Raw genomic sequence first — 21,519 nt, 5'->3', positions numbered from 1 at the left:
TCGATCCCAGGACCCTGGGATCATGACCTGAGCCGAAGGCAGGCGCTTAACCACCTGAGCCACCCAGGCACCCCGTGATTTTTTTTTTTAATGTGCCTGTGGTCACATTAATTTTGAAAAGACTGAATCAAATACAATTAAATAAATTTCTTCTCTGAGCCTTTAATGTACCAGTGGGTCCACTGAATGTCCAGAAGAGGGATGCAGTACGACATGCTGTCTTTTGCAAATGTATTTAAGCACAGAGCACTGTTTTTACTTTTTTTTATGGTCTCCACTTGAAATATTCCTCAAGCAATTGGCACAACACTCAGAGGAGAATCAGGAGAAGACATAGTTTATTTGCCCTCTGATTTGTCTGAATTATGCCAACAAGGAACCTTGTTGGAAATTGGGTTATTGATTATTTGCCTGCAATCAGATTTCTAAAATTAACTAGAAAATTCCTGTGGTTAAGGTCAGCATGTTGCAGATAAAGACATACTGGTTACTTTCTTCAGTCTCCCCAAGGAGTTATCGCAGCATAAAATTAAGAGACCAAGGGCATTTCTGGTAGACCCTTCACTGCCCCTGCTTGAGGTCAGACACCCTTTCTGTCAGAAGCATCCAGATCAAAATGGGCTGGGGATGAGGCGTAGTATGGGACAGACAGGGACCACTGGCTGGGGGACTTAATTATGAGGGAAATTTCAAGCAAACAGAGTTGCTGGAGGGGAAGTAGGTGGGGGGGGGGGTTTGGGTAACTGGGTGATGGGCATTAAGGAGGGCACGTGATGGAATGAGCACTGGGTGTTATATACAACTGATGAATCACTAAATTCTACCCCTGAAACTAATAATACACTATATGTTAGCTAAATTGAATTTATTTATTGATTTTTAAGATTTTATTCAATTATTTGAGAGAGAGAGAGAGTGTGCACGAGCAGGGGGAGGGGCAGAGAGAGAAGCAGACTCCCTGCGGAGCAGGGAGCCCAACTGGGGGCTTGATCCCAGGATGCTGGGATCATGACCTGAGCCGAAGGCAGATGCTTAACCGACTGAGCCACCCAGGCGTCCCAACTGAATTGAATTTAACTAAAAAATTAAAACAAACGAAAAAGAGCCACAAGGGAGCCAAGGAATCTAGCTCATTAACTAACTGGGCAGCTTATTCTTTCGAGTTTTTCTGAGATTGATTTTTATCCCTTCCCCTTGGCCTTTTCTTGCTTCTTGAGGAATCCAGTCTATTTTCCTTCTCAGTCTTCCTGGGGTTTAGGACGGCAGCTCGGTGAAGTTCTGGGACACTGGTAGCCGGAGGTGTGTTGCGAGCCATCTGCAAGCTAACGCAAACCATTAAAAGCACATACGTTTTCAAGTTACCATAACACAGAATGGATTCAAGATGACCCTATAAAATACCTTTTCTACCCACTTTTATTTAGATCTCCCATTTTTTTTTTTTTAAGATTTTATTTGTTTGACAGAGACACAGCGAGAGAGGGAACACAAGCAGGGGGAGTGGGAGAGGGAGAAGCAGGCTTCCCGCCGAGCAGGGAGCCCGATGTAGGACTCGATCCCAGGACCCTGGGATCATGACCTGAGCCGAAGGCAGACACTTAAAGACTGAGCCACTCAGGCGCCCCAGATTTCCTATTTGAGTGGGGAAGAAGTGTTCTGATTGCGTACATTGTATTCTGATTGCGCAACAGACAGTGCACATTGTAACAGTGCTTATGAGTCCTCTTATGTTTCCATTTAGTTTTCCCATTTGATAAAATTGCACTTCCACTAGAAAGAGGCTGGGTGCAGTTCCTTTTGTAATGGCACAATCATTATGATTACCAAATGAATGGCAGCCAAAATGATGCAAGAGAAATTGTCAGTAATGGTACTGTGGTTTTTTAAAAAGTAACTAGGTTAATTATTTGCATTCTTCAGTAGTCCACACTTGTCCCTTTTGCATTATCTCTACTTCCTATGAGGGAAAAGTCTAGAGAAATGAATCCTTTAAAAAAATGAAATGCAATATATTCAAAAGTATGTCTTTACTTTGATAATTGTATAAGACCGATAATTTTAGAATTCTTTACCTCTAAATGCTCTTTAATATATTCCCATCTCCAAAAATAGTTCAGTCCCGTTAGTTGTTAATTTCCCTCCCTTGCCAGTGTGCCAGGGAGGGAGGGGTGCATCCAAACTGGGTTGGCCCACTCATGTATGTCCTACAAAGGAAGTTCATCTGGTGTGCATGTTCAAACCCAAGTTACTGGAGGACCTGATGCCAAAGAGGTGCTTCCTCAACTTTCCTTCCTAATTGATGACATCCTTGTCTTGAGTTTTCATAGCTGTGGCATGCTTATCCCTTCCTGTTAGGACACCAAGCATGGCCTGATACTTGACTTCCACCTTTCCTGGTGGAAAGGTCAACCCTATGCTCGTAAGCAACGCTCCCACCTCGGCTCTTGGGCACACTTCTCAGGGTGGTTTGGAGCACAGGTTACAAACAAAGGCCCAGTCCGTACAGTGAAGTGGACAGAGAAACCGGACTCCTTGGCATGACGCCTTATACATAGTAAGCACACTGAACAAATGTTAGCTATTGAGCTACACATCACGGGACAGAAGAAATCAGGAGCAGATGGGTAAAGCAAACCAGGTGGGTGGAAATATTTTTCCTCTGTAGATGTAGCCTGACTGCCAGGTGCATCATCTCTAAAGGTCCCTTTAGCTGAAATTTCCATTAGGTGCTGGGCTCCATCACTAGGAGATCCATTGAGTTAGAAAGGACTTGAGCCAGAGGTAAACTAGATCTCACCTTGTGAGCTTTACCTTTCCTATTCAAGGTCTGCAAGCATATCCTCCACGAGTACCTTCAGCATGTCAGGGGAGGCCCCAGCCTGCCCCCAGAGAGCTGCCTACTGTGGTGATGGCAGACCTGTTGCCAAAGCAGCTGACCCTGCAGTAGCGGGGCCCTCGTTTCAGTTTTGCCGAGTGAAGGCTGTGTAAGTCGACAGCTTGGAAGCCAGGGAGTCTCCAAGCCCAGAGCTGAAGCTCGGAAGGAAAGAAGGGAGGACCAAACACCCGGTAGGAGGAATTCCTATCACCACAGGATGGCTGACAATTGCTGTAAGATAGGAGATGACAGGTCAACTCAGAAATCTGCCTCCAGGGAGTCCTTAGCCAGCTGTGGAGCCACTAGGGATGACGAAAAGAAACGAGTCTGGATCAGCCCAGGAAGCAACAGCCGCAGCCCCACCACAAAGGACCCCCGCGACATTTCGCAAATAGGGAGGAGCCCACCTCCTGCTAGTTCAGGTTCTGGAAGTAAGAGAGCCACTGGGTTGGCTCTTCACCGAGAAACTTCAAAGCCAGCCCTACCACAAAACAGTGGTCCCACCGTGAGGTAGAGAGGTGGGTGTTGTGTCTTGGGCTGTGGAGCCGGGAATGTGGAGACCACCATGGAGACGCCAGAGGATGGCCAGGGGCTGGGTTTTGGGAGCAAGGAGGCTGTAATCTTGGAGTCTCGTTAAAAAGGAGACAGAGGAGCAAGCTACTGTGGGGGCGCAGGCTCAGAGAAGACTTCCTGGAGACCGTTCCAGCCTGCCTTTCTTGTGGGTTAAATATCCAGGCCATCTCAGAGTAGAACACATCTGCTGCTGGAATCTCTATGTCCCACAGCCCGGTGGTAACCTCACAGTGGATTGATGGTGTGATGTCACTATGGTGTGACCTGAGACCCTAGTCTCGGGCCAGAGGACCACCACCTCAACTTCACACCCTTTAGAGCCAGTATGATGGCGCCGCCTTGCCGCAGGCCTTCCTGACTGGTTCCCCAATACGGTAGCTGAAGTCATACCACCCACCTCCCTCTCCTCTTCTCCCCCTCCACCCAGTGTCCCTGAATATAGACTGGACTCCTGTCGCTTCAGGAGGCAGTCAAGGGAAGGGGGAGGGGTACAGTAAGAATTGTGGGCAACCAAGACAGGAGAGTCATCACCCAGACCCTCCGCTTCTAAATAGATACCTGAAAAAAATTCTTGAGAGTTCCAGAAGACAATTTGAGAATGTTCCTAGCAAAATAATTTGTAATAGCAAGATGCTAGAAACACCCCGAATATTCACCAACAGCAGAACTGATAACCTGTGGCATACACGTGATACTATAAGCCGGTGGCAATGAAGAGCAGGTATCCACACTAATATAGATGAAACTCCTGTAGTGCTGATGGTGGAAAAGCAACTCACAGAAGAATCCAAGCAATATAGCTCAAAACTGGCCTGAACAACTTACTTGGGGGGGGGGTGCTTACTTAATAAACCTATACAGAAAAATAAGGGGATGATAAGCACAGATGTTAGGAATGTGGTTGGTGGTTAGGTTGGGAATGAAGAAGATGTGATCTCACAGAGTTAGGAGTTGTTCTACTAAACCCGTAGGTAGCATCTTCCACTAAGCGTGGAGAAAACCATCCCCAAGGAGAATCAGGTTAGAAAGAGTTAGTACCGGGCGGTGGGCGAGGGAGGTGACTGGGGAGAAGGGTTTCATGAGATACCTGTTAGGTGAGAAATGCTCCCCCCAGCAGTAGAGATGCTGTGGATGTTCTCAAGTTCATTGGAGTCTGGATATGCCGACTAAATGGCCCTAGTCCGCTCAGTCCTGTGGGTGTGACGTGAAGCGTGTGAGATAAAGCGGAGGGCACTGATCTGTGATCAGGACCCAAGAGTGTTGAATTAGTCAGTGATGGCCTTTTTCTTTGATTTATCCATTCACTAAATATTTAATGGATGATAAACTGTACAAGCACATGAGTGTGAAAATAATAATTTGGCTTAATTTCGCTGTGACCTTCCTGGGCTCTGGGATTTTGTTTGGGTCATGTTTAACGAGGATTACTCTTTCCGAACTCCAGTGTTCTATGGACAGTCGGTTAAATTACAGCATGTCCATTAGTTTGCTAGGGCTGCCATAACAAAGTGTCACAAACTGGGTGGCTTCGACAGCAGGAACTTATAATCTCACAGATTTTGGAGCCTGCAAGTCCACGATCAAGGTATGGGCAGGGGTTGGTTCCTCCAGAGGCTGAAAGGAAAGGAAGGGTCTGTTCCAGGCCTCGCCCCTTGGCTTGTAGGTGGCCCGGTTTTCCCTGTGACTTCACCTCATCGTTCCACTGTGCTTTTCTGGGTGCAAATTTACTTTGTTTTAGAAGGCCATCAGTCCTATTGGGTTGGGGGCGACTCTAATGACCTCATTGTATGATATAAAGGTTATATTATAATATAAAGGTTATATTCCGAGGCACAGAGTGGGAGTTCGGACTTTAACATCTGAAATCAGGAAGGACACAATTCAGCCCAAAACCGTATGCTAATTCTCTGCTTGATGGACTTTTTTCTCTTTCTTTTTAAAAGATTGTACGTGGCAAGTCAAAGCAAATGATCGAAGCTTCCATGAACAACCTCACTTCATGAAAACAAGGTTCTTTTGTATTAAGGAGAGCAAGTATGCGGTAAGTTGATTTTGACTTTCTAAATCCTCTTTACTAAGAGCCAGTTTTTTCCAGTAGCCATTATGCTTAGCAGCTTTGTGAGACATCTGCCTTCCAGATCATCCCTGGCTCGGGCCATTGATAATCATTGTCCATTCTAGAGAATATCATGTTTATTCATCACATTCTGTTTCATAAAGGTGAGTAGGAGTGGCTTGACACAGACCAAAACAAAATTACGTAGATTGAAATTTTCCCTATGTGTGCACAGAGCTCTCTTAATGTTTTATTTATTTATTTAATTTTTAAGATTTTATTTATTCATTTGAAAGAGAGAGCACAAGCAGGGGGAGAAGCAGGGAGAGAGGGAGAAGTAGACTCCCCGCTGAGCAGGGAGCCTGATGAGGGACTCGATCCCGGGACCCTGGGATCATGACCTGAGCTGAAGGTAGACGCCTAACGATCTGAGCCACCCAGGCGCCGTCTTTTTTTTTCGTTGTTGTTGTTATGTTAATCACCATACATTACATCATTAGTTTTTGTTGTAGTGTTCCATGATTCCTTGTTTGTGTACCCAGGTGCCCTCTTAACATTTTATATAAGGATTTACAATAATGTCACAGAAGCCTTATGTTTGAAGGTACTAAGAATTTGCAAGGATCTTGATAACTTCTCTCCCCCTTCTCTGCCTGTGATAGATTTAGAGACTTTGAAGATATTTTCACCTCAAAAATCCTTATTACCTCTAAAAGACGGTAACACCTGTCAAGCGTTTGCTTATGTGTCGTAATGTGTCTTTTAGTTGGCTAGGCCATCTGTAACAGGGACACCAACAGGCCAGGGGAAGACAACAGAAATTCGTTTTCTTAGAGTTAGGGAGCCAGAAGTCCAAAATCAGGGTGTCGGCAGGGTTGGTTCCTTCGGGGGGGCCTGCAGGAAGGTCTGTTCCAAGCTTCTGCCCCAGCTTCTGGAGGTGACTGACGATCCTTGGTGTTCCTTGGCTTGTAGCCACATCCCTCCAATCTCTGGCTCTGTCTTCACATGGCCTTGTCCCTGTGCATCTCCACGTCTGTGTCCAGCTGTCCTCGTCTTGTAAGGACAACCAGTCATTGGATCAGGGCTCACCTGAATCCAGTGTGACGTCGCTGTAACTTGATCCCAACCGCAAAGACCCCATTCCCAAATAAGATGGCAGTCACAGGTCCCGGGATTAGGACCTGAGCGTATCTTTTGGGGCACACAGTTCAACACACAACAGTGTCTTTTCCTTTACACGGTAGCCTTCATCCCTCAAGGAAAAGAGTGTTCCTTCTTCAGCTTTGTGGTCCACGCTGATGTCTCCCTTTGCCCCATTTTCTAAGAGGCTCTGAGGAGTCAAGGAATCTGCCAGCAACATCCACATGGTCACAGCCAGATTTGCCACGGAGATCCTTTGGGGGTAAATGTCTCCTTCTTGTTACTGTCTCTGGCCTGAGCCTCCAAGGAGTCAAGGAGGCCTGGTTAGAATTAAAGGCGTAAAGGAAATCTCAGTGTCTTTCTGGCTAATGTCCCTGTGTCACCATAGGCCATCAGGCTTTAAGGATTTCTGCAGGTGTGTCTACACTGGGATAAATGTGTGACCTTATGTAGAATGACTTTCTTTCTATTTTGTTTTTCCCCAACAGAATAATGCAATTAAAACATACAAGTATAATGCGTTGTCCTTTCTACCGATGAATTTGTTTGAGCAATTTAAGAGAGCAGCCAATTTCTATTTCCTGATCCTTCTTATCTTACAGGTAATGCCCTTTGATATCTTAAATCTGTTTTGAATTATGATGACTCAGTAACACTGAGGTTGTGGACATGTATAATCTTGAAAGTCGTTGTATTAATATCAGGGTTCTGCATGTAAGGAAATAGTGCCTCATATAGAACCAGGACGACAGTGTTCAGTGAACAGGGAAAGGAAGCAAATGGAGATATTTTAACTCTATATTTTTAAAAATTCTATTTTGTCCTGATGTGAGTGTTAAAACTGGTTTCCCTGAAGTGCATACAATTAAAACCTTCACTTTATAAAATGATTTGTACCTTAAAATTCTGTTTTTGTGTGTGCTTGCCCTTTGTTTTTCTCCAGACGCTTGATTTCCTCAAGAATATTATGTATTTGTTTTAATATTTGGGTCATGATTCTCAATAAATTATTTTTGCGAACTGGTTTTATGTGGACAAAAGGCCCATTCTCTTCCTGAGTCTTTTTCTCCACTGTGGCAAAGGATTCACTTATCTGGAGAGTGTTAATTTTACCTGTCTAGAAACTGTTGTTAGAACCAAAGGAACTCTACACCCTCTAGTTGCCAGAGTATTGACCTTTAGCCCCTGATGTGCAGGCTACAAAGGACAGCATAGCCACTTGGTTTTATCAGATTCTTTGTATCCAGCACTGGATTTGGAAAACAGTCTCGTCTGCTGGGATTCACTCAGGAAGGCTTCATGAAATGGGAGCGTGTGTGTGTCCGGGTGGGGCTGGAGGGTGCAGGAAGTGGTGAGGAAACATGAGAAAGAAACGGATACCCAACAGATTTAGTAGGGCATGGAATCTCCTGCCTTGCTAGTATAGAATGGTCCTGTTATCAGGAGGGAGGTTTGAAACAGGCCTGTGTAGAGACAAACACCAAAATTTGAAGGTGCTGCTTATGATAAGTGAGCTATTTTCCCCTGCCTGCCTTCTAGCAAGGAAAAGGGCAGTTACACACATTGATAATAATATGGCAGGTGATCTTCCAAGCAATCCCCAGTCATCTCCTCTTAAGATGGAGCAGTTTAAGTTAGAATAATAGTTACAGCCTTAGCCGGCCACTTGCTTACATTGTTCCGTCACTTAATTCTTGTACTCTGTGATGCAAGGGCTATCCTAACCTCCTAATTTTGCAGAGAAACTGAGGCCCGGGGAGGTATAGGAACTTGCTCAAAATCCCAAAGTCCTAAGTAAGAGAGCGGGACAGGATTTGGATCCGGGGACTTCTCTGCAAAGCCTTTCATTTTAACCCCTGCATAATATATGGCCTGATGATCCATGGGATGATTACAGGAGATCTTTACTAAACTTGCCTCCCAATCTTTTGTTCCACATTGAAGCCTGTCTTAAGGGGGGCAAGGCCTCCTTCAAGGCCAGCTTCTCTCTTAGCTGGACCGGTAGTGATGACCCCCAAAGATGCCCAGTGCAATCATGAGTGTTCAGGGGCAGCCTCTACCTACAGCTGTCCTGACCTCCGTCCTGAGACCCTCAGAGACCTGCTGTATACATGTCCTCTGGGGTCTGTTCCCGGAGGCCAAAAGCCAGAGAGGGCAGCAGGAAGAAGGTTGGCTGGAGGCTTGGATGCCTTTCCTTCCCTGCAGACTCTGCAGGGTGTAGACTTGGGTGACGGTAGAGGTTGGAATTAGCAGTAACCTATAGAAGCCTTGCCTTCATGGGCACATATGTCTTCCTTGTATTTCTTGCAGGCAATCCCTCAAATCTCGACCCTGGCATGGTATACCACCCTGTTTCCCTTGCTCGTGGTGCTGGGCATCACGGCCATCAAAGACCTGGTGGACGACGTGGTAAGAATTGCTCATGCAACTTTTCTCCTCGCTGCAGTGGCATCGATAGCTTCTGTTTTGAGATGATTAAAATAACCTTTCTCCTCCTCTCTTCTAAAGGCTCGCCATAAAATGGATAATGAAATCAATAATAGGACATGTGAAGTCATTAAGGATGGCAGGTACTGTGCCTTCCTTAATTTGTTACTTGGTTACAGGGATAGAGTGGATTACTATGTCTAGAAGCATATTTAGAGACAACTCTTCTGAACTATAAGGCAGTCAGCCCAACGGCCTTTTCACTGTAAGGGTCTCTGTGAATTTACTAAGACTTGGTCCTCTTCTCATGACCCAAAGGCTATAGCCAAGTTGGATTATACGTGCTTGCCTTTGGGCCCTACGGTATCAGCACTGTTTGTTTATTTTATTAAAGCTTTTATTTATTATTTATTTGAGAGAGAGAATGAGCAGGGGGAAGGGCAGAGGGAGAAGCAGGCTCCCCGCTGAGCAAGGAACCTGATGTGGGATTCGATCCCCGGACCCTGGGATCATGACCTGAGCCGAAGGCAGACCCTTAACCTACTGAGCCCCCCAGGAGCCCCCGCACTGTTTACACTGTTTACTCCTTCGGCCTGGAGCTCCCATCTTTGCTGTTCCCAAACTTGTGTGTTCAGGATTTCGCCCAAACATCTTGACCCTTTCCTGATTCTCCAGCTCAAGTGATTTCTCCCTTCACTGTGTTTTCAGAGCATTTTGCTTTCCTCTCTCTTATTATGACCTGACTTGTATTAGAATTATTGGTGTCTCATCTTCTGTCCTGAACTGTTAAGTTTCTCAGGGAGACTGTCCTGATGGTATTTGGTTGGGTTTTTGTTTTTTGTTTTTTGTGGGGTTTTTTTTTTTTTTTTGGTCCATCAGAGCCTCCAACACACCAAAAGTGCTCCATAAATGTTAAATAAACATTGTCAACTGTGACCAGCGTGCCAACTCACAGACCAGTAATGAGTGGTTTTTTTGAGCAAGCGCCTGGAGGCAGAACCACAAAGTCAGGTGCTAAAAATAGTGACTAAGACAATGCCAAATCACTGTGATGTACACCTGAAACTGTAGGATATTATATATCAATTACACTTCACTAAAAAAGAAAGAAAAGAATAGTCTGAAGGCCCAATTCAAAGACTTTTTTGGGTGTTGACCCTGAGAAAGAGAAGGTGATTTATAGGCACAGTTCCACTGTGTCTAATTTTCATATAGACTACGTCAATCTGTTTGGATGGCTTTTTTTCCTTCCCAAACAAATGGATTCTCTTCTGAAGGCTACCTTTCAAATCACTTAGAATCACTGTCATGGAGAGTGGTAAGATTCACAGCCAGCCCGCACTACCCTGGCAATAGGCCACAGCCTGGTTAACTCGACTGGTGAAGAGTAGCTCTGAGTGGCCTTGGATTTGGGGGTCAGGGTGCATATCTGGTAGGGCTGTGGCCCCAGCTCCCCCTGGAGGAGGGTTAAGCCTGTGTGGGGACTCGGACCTTGTGGGGAGGGCAGTGCGACCTCCCAAGGGGAAACTACGTGTCGCAGTGGAAGGATTCAACAGAATTGCCTCTCATTCCCCCAGAGAGCCGTGACAAGAAGGTTCTTGTTCGTTTATAATTTGACACTCATATGCAAATTGTAATTTACAGTTTTACAGATACTGACATGTAAACCACCATTTCATTTATTGAAAGATGAGCCAAGTTTTTTTTAATCCTAAGAATCGTGTAATTTTTTTTTTAAGATTTTATTTATTTATTCATGAGAGGCAGAGGGAGAAGCAGGCTCCCAAGGAGCAGGGAGCCCGATGCGGGACTTGATCCCAGGACCCTGGCATCATGACCTGAGCCGAAGGCAGACGCTTAACCATCTGAGGCACCCAGGCGCCCAAGAATCGTGTGTTAAATTCTAATAAATTGGTGAAACTGGTGTATAGCCATATATTTAAAATGTATTTTAAATTGAAAAGAAAAATATACTTTCAACTCCAGGTCTCTCTTATCCATGAATTAATGGGAGGACACACATGGTAATTGGATTTCTGCCTCCAAAAAAATTAAGTTTATTAGTTGTGATAGATTCACAATATCTATTAGGGATACCTTTTCTATATGTGAACATCTTTAAAACAGACTACTGTGTTTTAAAAGATGTTTAAAAAAGATGTTGATTTGTTAGCCTTTTTAATATATTTTTTATGTTTTTCAAAGATTTTATTTATTTGACAGAGAGCGAGCGAGAGCAGGAACTCCCAAGCAGGGGGAGTGGGAGAGGGAGAAGCAGACTCCCGCAGAGCAGGGAGCCCGATGCGGGGCTCGATCCCAGGACCCTGGGATCATGATCTGAGCCGAGGGCAGACGCTCAACGACTGAGCCACCCAGGCGCCCCGATTTCTTAGACATTTAAATGGTTATTTCCTATGAAATTTAAGACTGAAAATAGTCCTCTTCTTATTTAATTTTGCATTTTATCAGTGTCCTTAGTAGACTTACGAAAGTGCGACACACTCCTTGGAAAGGTAATTTACACAATAGGGAGGAGGCACGTTCTAAAGTTCCAAGAGGATTCCAGGTGGCCCGTGTGGGAGCCAGAATGCTCAGTCCCGGCCCCGGGACCACCTGGGACCTGCATCCTGGGCAGGTGGTGGACAAGCCAGAGGAGAGAGGAGAACAAGAGAGGTAGGAATACAGGACAAGAGCAAAAACAAAGGAGGTGCCAGGTATCGTGACATAGGAAAGAACACATCCAAATGGTCCCCATGGACCATTCCTTTAGAGGAAACTGTAATTCCCGTGACCTCTTAATGTGGTTTCATCATTTGATGGCTGAACTTTCAGGAATGCTTTTCTCTGTGAAATTCACGTTTTCCCCAGAATCATTGGCTTCTAGAAAGAATAATTCCAAATCCTTTGCCGGTAACTTTGAAAAAGCCAATAAACTGTCATTATTTTTAATATTTAGATTCAAAGTTGCCAAGTGGAAAGAGATTCAAGTTGGAGATGTCATTCGTCTGAAAAAAAATGATTTTATTCCGGTAAGTGAATAAGCCCTGCATCCCTCATCTCTTATCCTCCCAGCTGCTCTGGTGCTCAGTTTTGCCTTGGGGATCTCTTGTGTTACCGGTGTGTTTTGTTTCGAACAGGCTGACATCCTCCTGCTGTCCAGCTCTGAGCCCAACAGCCTCTGCTATGTTGAAACAGCTGAACTGGATGGGTAAGTGGGTCTTTGCCAGGCCTGTTTTAAGGCTGACCTTTGAAGGCACATTCATTCCGTTGAAAATTGCATCATGAAAAGGAGCCCTGAGATCTGGCCCTGCCTCCAGCACTTGCTGGCTGTCCAGCAGTGTCCCTAGTGGACCAATGTCTCTTTTCTCCAATTCCATCTGTAAAGAGGGGCTCTCAAACCTGCCCTCCCCCCAGCTTTGAGGGAAGATAAAAGGGTCAATGCCTGAGCTCTTTGTAAGCAGCTGAGAAGTGTGCAGACACATACGAATGACTATCAATATAAGCTATTTCAGAAAAAACAGCTTTTTAAAGTACTTGTCAGTAGGCAATTTTGGATTTTCCCTTTGTTGGTTCAACGCTACCACTTAGAAGAATGTTCTGCTTTTGACCAGTTTTGAATGCATTTATTGAGTGCCTGCTATGTTGCATTAGCGTTACGTATTAGCTCATTTAATCTCTGCAGGGAGCTGAAATCATCTTAGGGAAACTAGGTCTGTCTTTGTGCTATAAATTAGTCAGTTGATCAGTCTTACCTGTAAAACAGCCATTATTCCCATGAGTGAGAGCCTCTAAAGCTTTCCAAAGGTAGCAAATCCCAACATACCCTGTCAGAACAAACAGAACGGGAAGGTTGAGGGCAGGTCAGCGTCTGAATATAGGGGAATCCCAGAGTCAGTGTTCACGGAGCCCACAAAAGGACGTCCAGCCTGTAAAGGCAGTATTGCCGTCCAGCACCCAAGAGCCCAGCCCGACTCTCCTTTTTCCAGAACATGCGCCTTCCTTGCTCTGTGGGTGGGAAATGCCATGTAGGGGGGGCGGGGGGGGGGCGGCAAGGTTCCCACCTCCTTTCCTAGGTAGGATTATCTTTCAAAGATAAAATCCAGTTATTCACTCTGGAAAAGAATAGGTTGACAGAATCCAAACACTTTCTGTAACAAATATGTCTTGTAGAATCATCTTAGTGTGATTAAATATTAGAAGCTAAGTTTAAAAAATTTTTTTTGTTTTTTTTTTTTTTAAAGATTTTATTTATTTGACAGAGAGAGAGAGACAGTAAGAGAGGGAAAACAAGCAGGGGGAGTGGGAGAGGGAGAAGCAGGCTTCCCGCTGAGCAGGGAGCCCGACGTGGGGCTTGATCCCAGGACCCTGGGACCATGACCTGAGCCGAAGGCAGACGCTTAATGACTGAGCCACCCAGGCGCCCCTATTTGTTTCTTTTAGAGAGAGAGCACAAGCAAAGGGAGGGGTAAGGGTCAGAGGAGAGAATCTCAAGCAGACTCTGCGCTGAGCATGGAGCCCAATGCAGGGCTCGGTCCCATGACCCTGAGATCGTCAAGAGTCCAACGCTCGGCCGACTGAACCACCCAGGCAGCCCTAGGAGCTAAGTTTTTAAATAGCAATTTGATAGTCTAGGCTGGTGGCGAAAGCTAAGTTAGTAAGAAGGAGGACAGGAAGCTTGTAGATGCCTCTGTCCCAACCACATTGGCCCACTTAAACAACGAAGGGGACCAACATTTCCCAAGTCAGAAGTTTTTCTGTAGTTTGGGAAATCTCACTAAACCCAAAGTTCCAAGGCAAACAGAGTTTGAAAATCAGAAAAGCTAATGATCTAGCTTTTGCTTCCAGGTATACCAAATGTTACTTCGTACAGTTTTTCTTATATTCCTGTTCGAGCTCCAAATTTTATTCATTTAATTTTCTTTTCCTCTCCCTTTAGAGAAACCAATCTAAAGTTCAAAATGGCGCTTGAAATCACACACCAGTATCTCCAAAGAGAAAATTCACTGACGACATTTGATGGTTTGTGCAAACATGTCTTACTTTGTTTTAAATTTGTTGCTCAACTCAGTCCCAATTAATTAAAACCAGAAAATCTTTCGTATGTGAGTATTTATGTGAGTCATATTTTTCTAAAGGTTTTATTGAATGTGAAGAACCCAATAATCGGCTAGATAAGTTTACAGGAACACTGTTTTGGAGAAACAGAAGTTTTCCTCTGGATGCAGATAAAATTTTGTTACGTGGCTGTGTAATTAGGAACACGGATTTCTGCCATGGATTGGTCATTTTTGCAGGTAATTTCAGAGTTTCTTGGGAAATTGATATGTGCTTTTAAGATTTAAAGGAAGGGATTGTTCTTTTCATTCTCCATCGAAATCAAAGGAAAAGTAATTTTATTGACATGACCATGAATTGATTTTCCCAACTATTGATCATATTGAATTTTCCATTTTTAGGTGCTGACACTAAAATAATGAAGAATAGTGGGAAAACCAGATTTAAAAGAACTAAAATTGATTACTTGATGAACTACATGGTTTATACGGTACATATTTTCTGTTTCAGTAGATAAGAGGCTAGACTGCTGTCTTTTGCTGTAATGTTGTTGTATGGTTTTCTTGTGCAGAGAGATCGTACCTCTGCAAGCCAAGTAGAAGAATGCGTGCGGTGTCCCAAGGCTGGGTGGGAGAGAGAGGACTCTCTTACTTCTTCTCAGAAATGCCATACCTCTAATAGGAGAATCCTTTTGAGAATGGAAATTCCAGTTGAAGGGGCCTCTGAGTGCTTTTTTTTTTTTTTTTTTTTAGAGAGAGAGAGAGTGCAGGGGAGAGGGGCAAAGGGAAAGGGAAAGAGAGACTTTTTTTTAAAGATTTTTATTTCTTTTAAAGATTTTATTTATTTATTTGAGAGAGAGAGAATGAGAGAGAGAGAGACCACATGAGAGGGGGGAGGGTCAGAGGGAGAAGCAGACTCCCCGCTGAGCAGGGAGCCCGATGCGGGACTCGATCCCGGGACTCCAGGATCATGACCTGAGCCGAAGGCAGTCGCTTAACCAACTGAGCCACCCAGGCACCCAGAGTGCTTGAGTATTTCATTAACTAGAGTGACCAGTTGGAAAACCAGGGAGCCCAAGATAAGTTCATGGGACTGGGCTCCTAGAGTCAATGTAGGGTTGACTTTACTGCTATTAATTTCCCCAAGGGGTAGTTCTCTTAAAAGCAAACTTTTTCCCTTGACATATACTGTATAAGTCTACATAAAAGGCAAGGCTAAATAAAAGGTGTTGAGGGGTCTCTGAGACCACCCCCAGGTTTGGTGATTCACTAAGAGGACTCATAGAATGGAGCATCTAGTTGCCCCCATAGCTATGACTTACTGTAACTTATTACAAAGCAAGATCAGCAAAGGCAAAAGGCCCATGAGTCAGAGTCTGGAGGAAGCCAGGTGCCAGTTTCCAAGAGTCCTCTCCCAGGAGGGTCACACGGCAAGACACACTTAATTCCCTGAGCCACAGTTTGTGACAGCCTATGTGAAATGTTGTCCATACCAGGGAAGCTCATTGGAGACTCTGTGCCTGGGCTTTTATTGGGATCTGGTCACATAGGCATCATCTGCCAGGCATGTACTACAATTCCAGATTCCCTGAAGGAATGCAAGTGGTCGGCATAAGCCATATTGTTTTACACAAACAGGCACAAAGAGCCATTCTTATCAGGTAATAAGGAATAAGGAAACCCTTCCAAAACTAAGTTCCCAGATGCCAGCCAAAGGCCAACCTTGCAAGCAAGTCGTTTAAGGATAGCATCTCAGGCCTGGCTGCAAATATTAGGCAGTCCTCTGATTTCCCAATGAGAATTCATTTTTGCCCAAGTATTTAGTTTAATTTGAATACATAAACTTTTAGGGACTTCTAAAACTTACAGTACTTTACATATACATATTTAAAGTCATATAAAAGTAATATACTAATTTAAGAAGCAATTCTTTTTTCTCTGATACCACATTTCATGAAAACTTTGAACTTTTCAAGTGCGTCTTCCATGTCATTGTCCTGGTTATGGCCAAAGTAGTCACAATGAGTTCTTTGTGCTGTAGTGGTTTTGAGATATAGCACTTTTGGAAACTGTGTCCAGAAATTTAAATATGTCCTTGGAAATTGTATTCCTACCCATAAATATCCAAATACTACGAGGACAGTGGACTTTTCATCCCCTAAGTGTATCCTCATAATTTTCCTAACAGGATATACTTACTGTGCCGCTTTTTAGGTGATCTTAAACTTGAAGTGATAATTAAACCTTCAGGAATAATTACCCAAATCTGGGTGAAATTCCCTTAACTTCTCTTTTAAAACTTATTTCCATCAAATATTTTCTGTAAGCATCCCAAGTCAGCATTGTTTGAAATTATTTCATGCTGAGATACCTTCCCCAAACAGTACAATATTATTCAAACTAAAAGCCATGGATCAAATGCCCTGTCATATGAGGATGTTTAAAGATTTGAATATAAGACACCACTTTCTCTTTCAAACTATAGCTTTGGGGACAAAACTGTACCTAGATGTGTTCTGTAGGATAGATCAGTCAATGATAGAACTCAAATAGGCTTTCAAAGCATCCTGATGGTGCCGTTTTTCTTTTAAGTGTGTTGTTTTTACAGACTACTAAATTATCATTAACATGCAAAGTATTGAGTAAGGTTAATTAGCATCTGTGACATTCTGGGAGTTGGCAATCGGTCTTCCAAATACACTTAAATGTTTCATGTCTTCTAGATCTTTGTTGTTCTCATCCTGGTTTCTGCGGGTCTTGCCATTGGCCATGCTTACTGGGAAGCTCAAGTTGGCAATTATTCTTGGTACCTCTATGATGGAGAAGACTATACACCCTCCTACCGTGGATTCCTCAATTTCTGGGGCTACATCATTATTCTAAACACCATGGTGCCCATCTCTCTCTATGTCAGGTAAGGCTCTCCCCTCTTTGGCCTTCCGCTTTAAGGGAAGTATGTTGTACATTTTCCCAACTTTGCACCTTCATTTCTATCAGTAATTGTTGGCCTTTGGGGCCATAAAGAACAAGTAAGAAAATAATGTTCATTTCAGGATTGGGGGTAATAGAGGGAAAGGAAATTCAGATTGGAGTGTCTGCTCTGTGCCAGGCACAGCACCTTGTATCTTGACTACTTTGCAGATGAGACCACCAGAGTTCAGAAGTCACCCACTTGGTAAGATTCATTCTCAAGGGACTTCAGAGCCCAGGCTTCAGAAGGGACCTTGGGAAAAGGTGGAGATTTCCAATGTCATGGGAAAACTTGTTTTCCTTTTCAGGAGCCTTCCTAATCTCTGAGCTGGGTCTTCCTTATTACCACCCGGCACATCCGTTGCTTATAAAATGCTTGCTTGCCACTGCTTTCCAGTGGGAATGCCCTTCTCCCTGGCCTCTGTCAGCCTCTCAAAATGTTCTGTTTCTCATCTCAGTCTCAACCACAATAGAGGAGGCAGGGTCCTGTCTCTGACAAGTGGTGATGACTTGCTTGGTGAGATTCCTTCCTTGTTCACTTCTTTCCTTCTTTAATATTAAGGTTTGCTTCATTCATCAGTTGGATTTTAGACCACTGGAAGGAGAGTTGTGTCTTGGAACATACTCAGCAGCCAGAGTCTCCTCTAAGTGCCAATTAAGTAACAGCCCAGAGACATAAAGATCACATATACTTGTATAATTAGAAGTACTTGTTTTATTTTAATTTTATTATATGTGCATTTGTTTTCTTTGTAATCTTATTATACGTAGTTACTGCTCTTCTTTTACCATGAATAGAGCCCTGGGGAGCCATGTGTTTGCAGTCACTTAAAAAAACAAAAAACAAAAAACAAAAAACTGAGATGAGTTTTAACCTTTGTTGAGGGAGCTACTAAACAGATTATTTTGTTTAAAACTGTGTGGTATAAAATAAACTGTGTGTGTCAGTTTCGGTTTTAAAAAGTCATGTCATGTGATTAATGTGATTTCCTTATTTCTCTTGAAAATGAAGGTCCTTCTAGAGCATAAGTCGGATCAGGTCCTTCTGCTTTGTTTTCTACCCTACGGGAGCTTTCCATTTCCTTCAGGATAAATTCATTATTGAGGCCACCCTATGACCCACAAGGCCCGGCGTGGTCTGGTTCTCCCCACCCCATCACCTCCTGTACCTCCTCCCCCTCCTTAGGCTTCCTCAACTCCAGCCCCCTTGCTACTCCTCAGTGTGGTGCCAGTACCTGCCACAGAGCCTTTGCACCTGCTCTGGTCTTTGCCTGGAATGTTTTTCCCTCTTATCTACATGGCTGCTCTTTGATTTCCTTCAGGCCTCTGCTCGAACATGCCCCTGTCACGCTGGCCTTTCCTGACCCACTCTATCTTAAATGTCACTTCCGTTCCCTGTTGGTCTTCATCTTCCCTGCTTTGATGTTCTGCAGGGATTTCGTCTGTTTTGTTTGCTGATGTGGCCTCCTATGTCTGTACATAGTAGGCACTCAGGAAATATTTATAGGGCGAGGGAAAGAGTTCTTTTTCCCTCTCTTTAATTTATTATAAAGACATCTTTTGCCCACTCAACATTGGCTGAATATTTAAACAGCTTCCTTATAACTGAGATATATTTAATCCCTTAGAGTTTTAAAATTAAGATGATTCTTTGAGAATATCTTATTTGGGACATTCTTTAACTTCGTAAGAATTTAGGGGAAGAAAAACTATGCTTTTTCACAGTGTGGAATCACAACGTATGAGTTACTTACCAAAAGCGCTAGGGCCTACTTGTGAGCACATAGGGCCTGTAACCTGGTGGACCCTCACCTCCGATTAGGGGCACAGCCTTATCCAGTTGTCCCGAGTGCCATGGGAATGAGACAAAAGAGAGTAGGGATTGCCACATCGCCACCATGTCACCGGTCCCACAGGGCCATGTGCTGAGGCTCAGACATACTCAGGAGTGAGTGAGAAATCACCGAACAAGGCTGGAGAAAGATGTGTCTGGTCAGGAGAACCCAGAGACTGGGCACATAGACTCCACATGGCTTGTCTTTCTGCGGATGAGCAGCTCGTTCCTGTGCACGCACGTGAAGATAAAGCCTGCTACCTGCCTCTCGGATCTGAGAGCGCCACCCAAAGTAACCTTTCGTCTTGTCTTCCTAGTGTGGAAGTGATCCGTCTTGGACAGAGTTACTTCATAAACTGGGACCTGCAGATGTACTATCCTGAGAAGGACACGCCCGCAAAGGCGAGAACCACCACGCTGAACGAGCAGCTCGGCCAGATCCATTACGTGTTCTCAGATAAGACAGGGACGCTCACGCAAAATATCATGACCTTTAAGAAGTGCTGCATCAATGGGCAAATATATGGTGAGTGGAAGCCGGTACTCGGTCCCCAGGCCTCTGTGACCAGGGCCCGCCTTCCCAGAATTGCTGGTGCCATCCCCGAGCCCAGCCCTCGTGGCCATTCTGGGCTGAGTTCGGAGGCGGCTTCGCTGGTGGCATCGGGAACAGAGGGTTAGGGGAGTGGGAGAGGTCAGCGGTCAGAAATAGGCACACATTCCTCAAAAATTTAAACAGGAAGTTACCGTGTGATCCAACAGTGCCACTTCTTGGTGTAAACCCAAAAGAACCCAAAGCAGGGACTGGGAGAGAGATGTGCACTAATATGTTCATACCAGCGTTACTCACAATAGCTAAAGTGTGGAAGCAACCCAAGTGTCCATCAGTGGATGAGTGGATAAAATGTGGTCTCCACATGCGCCGGAGTGTTAGTCTTGAAAAGGAGACGGTTGTGACACACGCTATCCCATGGATGAGCCTGGAGGACACTAGGCTCAGTGAAATAACCCAGTCACGGAAGGACACATACAGTATGAATCCATGTATATGAGGCCCTAGAGCAGTCTAATTTACACAGAAAGTGGAATGGGTGGCTGCCAGGGGCTGGGGGGAGGGGAGGATGGGCAGGTATTGTTTAATGAGTCCTGAGTTTCAGCTTTACCAGATGAACGAGCTCTGGAGCGGGTGGGGGCGATGCTGCACATCTTGTCCTCTCTCTCTCTCTGTCAAATAAATAAATAAAATGTTTTTTAAAAATGGTTAAAGTGGTGAATTTTATATGTATTTCCCCATAATTATTTTGAAAAAGTTGATTTCCATTCTCATGTTCTGAAATACGCTGTGTATTTATAAATAATGTTAAGGCTAATACTGTATTCAATCAGAATGCTCTAACTTTTAAATAAAGACTTAATACAATTTTTAATTCCTTTTTAAAGAGATTTTATTTATTTATTTGAGAGAGCGCACAAGCGGGGGGAAGGAGCAGAGGGAGAGGCATAAGTAGACTCCATGCTGAGCACAGAGCTCGATGTGCAGCTCAGTCCCACCACCCAAGTCACGACTCCAGCCAAAATCAACAGTTGGACGTGGGGCTCCTGGATGGCTCAGTCGGTTAAGCGGCCGACTCTTGGTTTCAGTTCAGGTCATCATCTCAGGATCCTGGGATCAAGCCCCGTGTCGGGCTCTGTGCTCAGCAGGGAGTTTGCTTGAAGGACTCTCCCTCCCTCCTTCTCTCCCTCTCCCTCTGCCACCCCACCGTGTGCTCGCTCTCTCTCTTTCTCTCAAATAAATAAATAAATCTAAAAAAAAAAAAAAAAAGAGTCAGATGCTTATCTGACTGAGCTAACCAGGCACCCACTTAACACGATTTTTTAAAAGAGCCTTAAGAACGCTGTGTGCTTTTTCCTTGTAGAAAACTATCCCGTGAATGTGTTTTCACATACGGAGCATCTCTGACGTGGGGGACTGTGAGGAAGGTGGTGGGATCCTGGGGGGGTTAAGGAAGTGGTTCTCATGTGCATGGGGGCAGTCCCTTTCGAGCCGGGGGGTAAGGAAAGCACTTCAAGGGACAGGAGTCTGGCCCGAGAGGAGGACGCGGTGTAGAGGGACAGAGGCACTAGTATTTGAACCTCTAGACTGGAGGTCGGCAAACTTCTGTAAAGAGCCAGGTAGAAAGCATTTGAGCCTTTGCAGGCCATATATCGTTTGCATCAGATTTTCTTCTTTGTTAGGTATTATTTTGTTTTCACAACTCTTGAAAAATGTGAAAACCGTTCTAAACTTGAAGGCTGTCCAGAAATCAGCTGAGACCCATAGAACCGAAGCACGGGGGGGAGGGAGCTCTGCACACCGATGAGGACTCAAGTTGTTTTGTCCTGTTTGTTTCTCAGGAGACCATCGGGATGCTTCTCAAAACAGTCATAGCAAGATAGAGGTGAGTCCTTTCGTTGAAGGAAGGGTTTGCGGGTGTGTATTAGTTGCCCACGGCGATGGCTGTAACAAAGTAGCGCAAAATGGGTGGCTTAAAACAACAGAAACTCATTCTCTCACAGCTCTGGAGGCCAGACGTCTGAAATCAAGCTTCCAGCA

At 44.5% G+C, this 21,519-nt stretch overlaps 1 protein-coding gene across 1 annotated transcript in view; it reads left to right on the top strand.

The window, feature by feature from the left end:
• ATP8B1 (ATPase phospholipid transporting 8B1) overlaps nucleotides 1-21,519 on the top strand; it is a 120,209-nt gene that overhangs the window by 69,820 nt on the left and 28,870 nt on the right. The window contains exons 3-14 of the mRNA XM_027576119.1: nucleotides 5,392-5,489; nucleotides 7,133-7,246; nucleotides 8,955-9,053; nucleotides 9,153-9,214; nucleotides 12,028-12,100; nucleotides 12,209-12,279; nucleotides 14,008-14,090; nucleotides 14,207-14,365; nucleotides 14,528-14,616; nucleotides 16,849-17,039; nucleotides 19,247-19,455; nucleotides 21,321-21,364. Coding sequence (XP_027431920.1) covers nucleotides 5,392-5,489; nucleotides 7,133-7,246; nucleotides 8,955-9,053; nucleotides 9,153-9,214; nucleotides 12,028-12,100; nucleotides 12,209-12,279; nucleotides 14,008-14,090; nucleotides 14,207-14,365; nucleotides 14,528-14,616; nucleotides 16,849-17,039; nucleotides 19,247-19,455; nucleotides 21,321-21,364 — 1,292 coding nt within the window. The remainder of the gene's footprint in view (nucleotides 1-5,391; nucleotides 5,490-7,132; nucleotides 7,247-8,954; nucleotides 9,054-9,152; nucleotides 9,215-12,027; nucleotides 12,101-12,208; nucleotides 12,280-14,007; nucleotides 14,091-14,206; nucleotides 14,366-14,527; nucleotides 14,617-16,848; nucleotides 17,040-19,246; nucleotides 19,456-21,320; nucleotides 21,365-21,519) is intronic.

The sequence above is a fragment of the Zalophus californianus genome, chromosome 14, assembly GCF_009762305.2.
Source record: "Zalophus californianus isolate mZalCal1 chromosome 14, mZalCal1.pri.v2, whole genome shotgun sequence".
Lineage (NCBI taxonomy): Eukaryota > Metazoa > Chordata > Mammalia > Carnivora > Otariidae > Zalophus > Zalophus californianus.
Note: the sequence above shows the minus strand (reverse complement) of the source record. Positions and strands in the feature narration are given on the sequence as shown.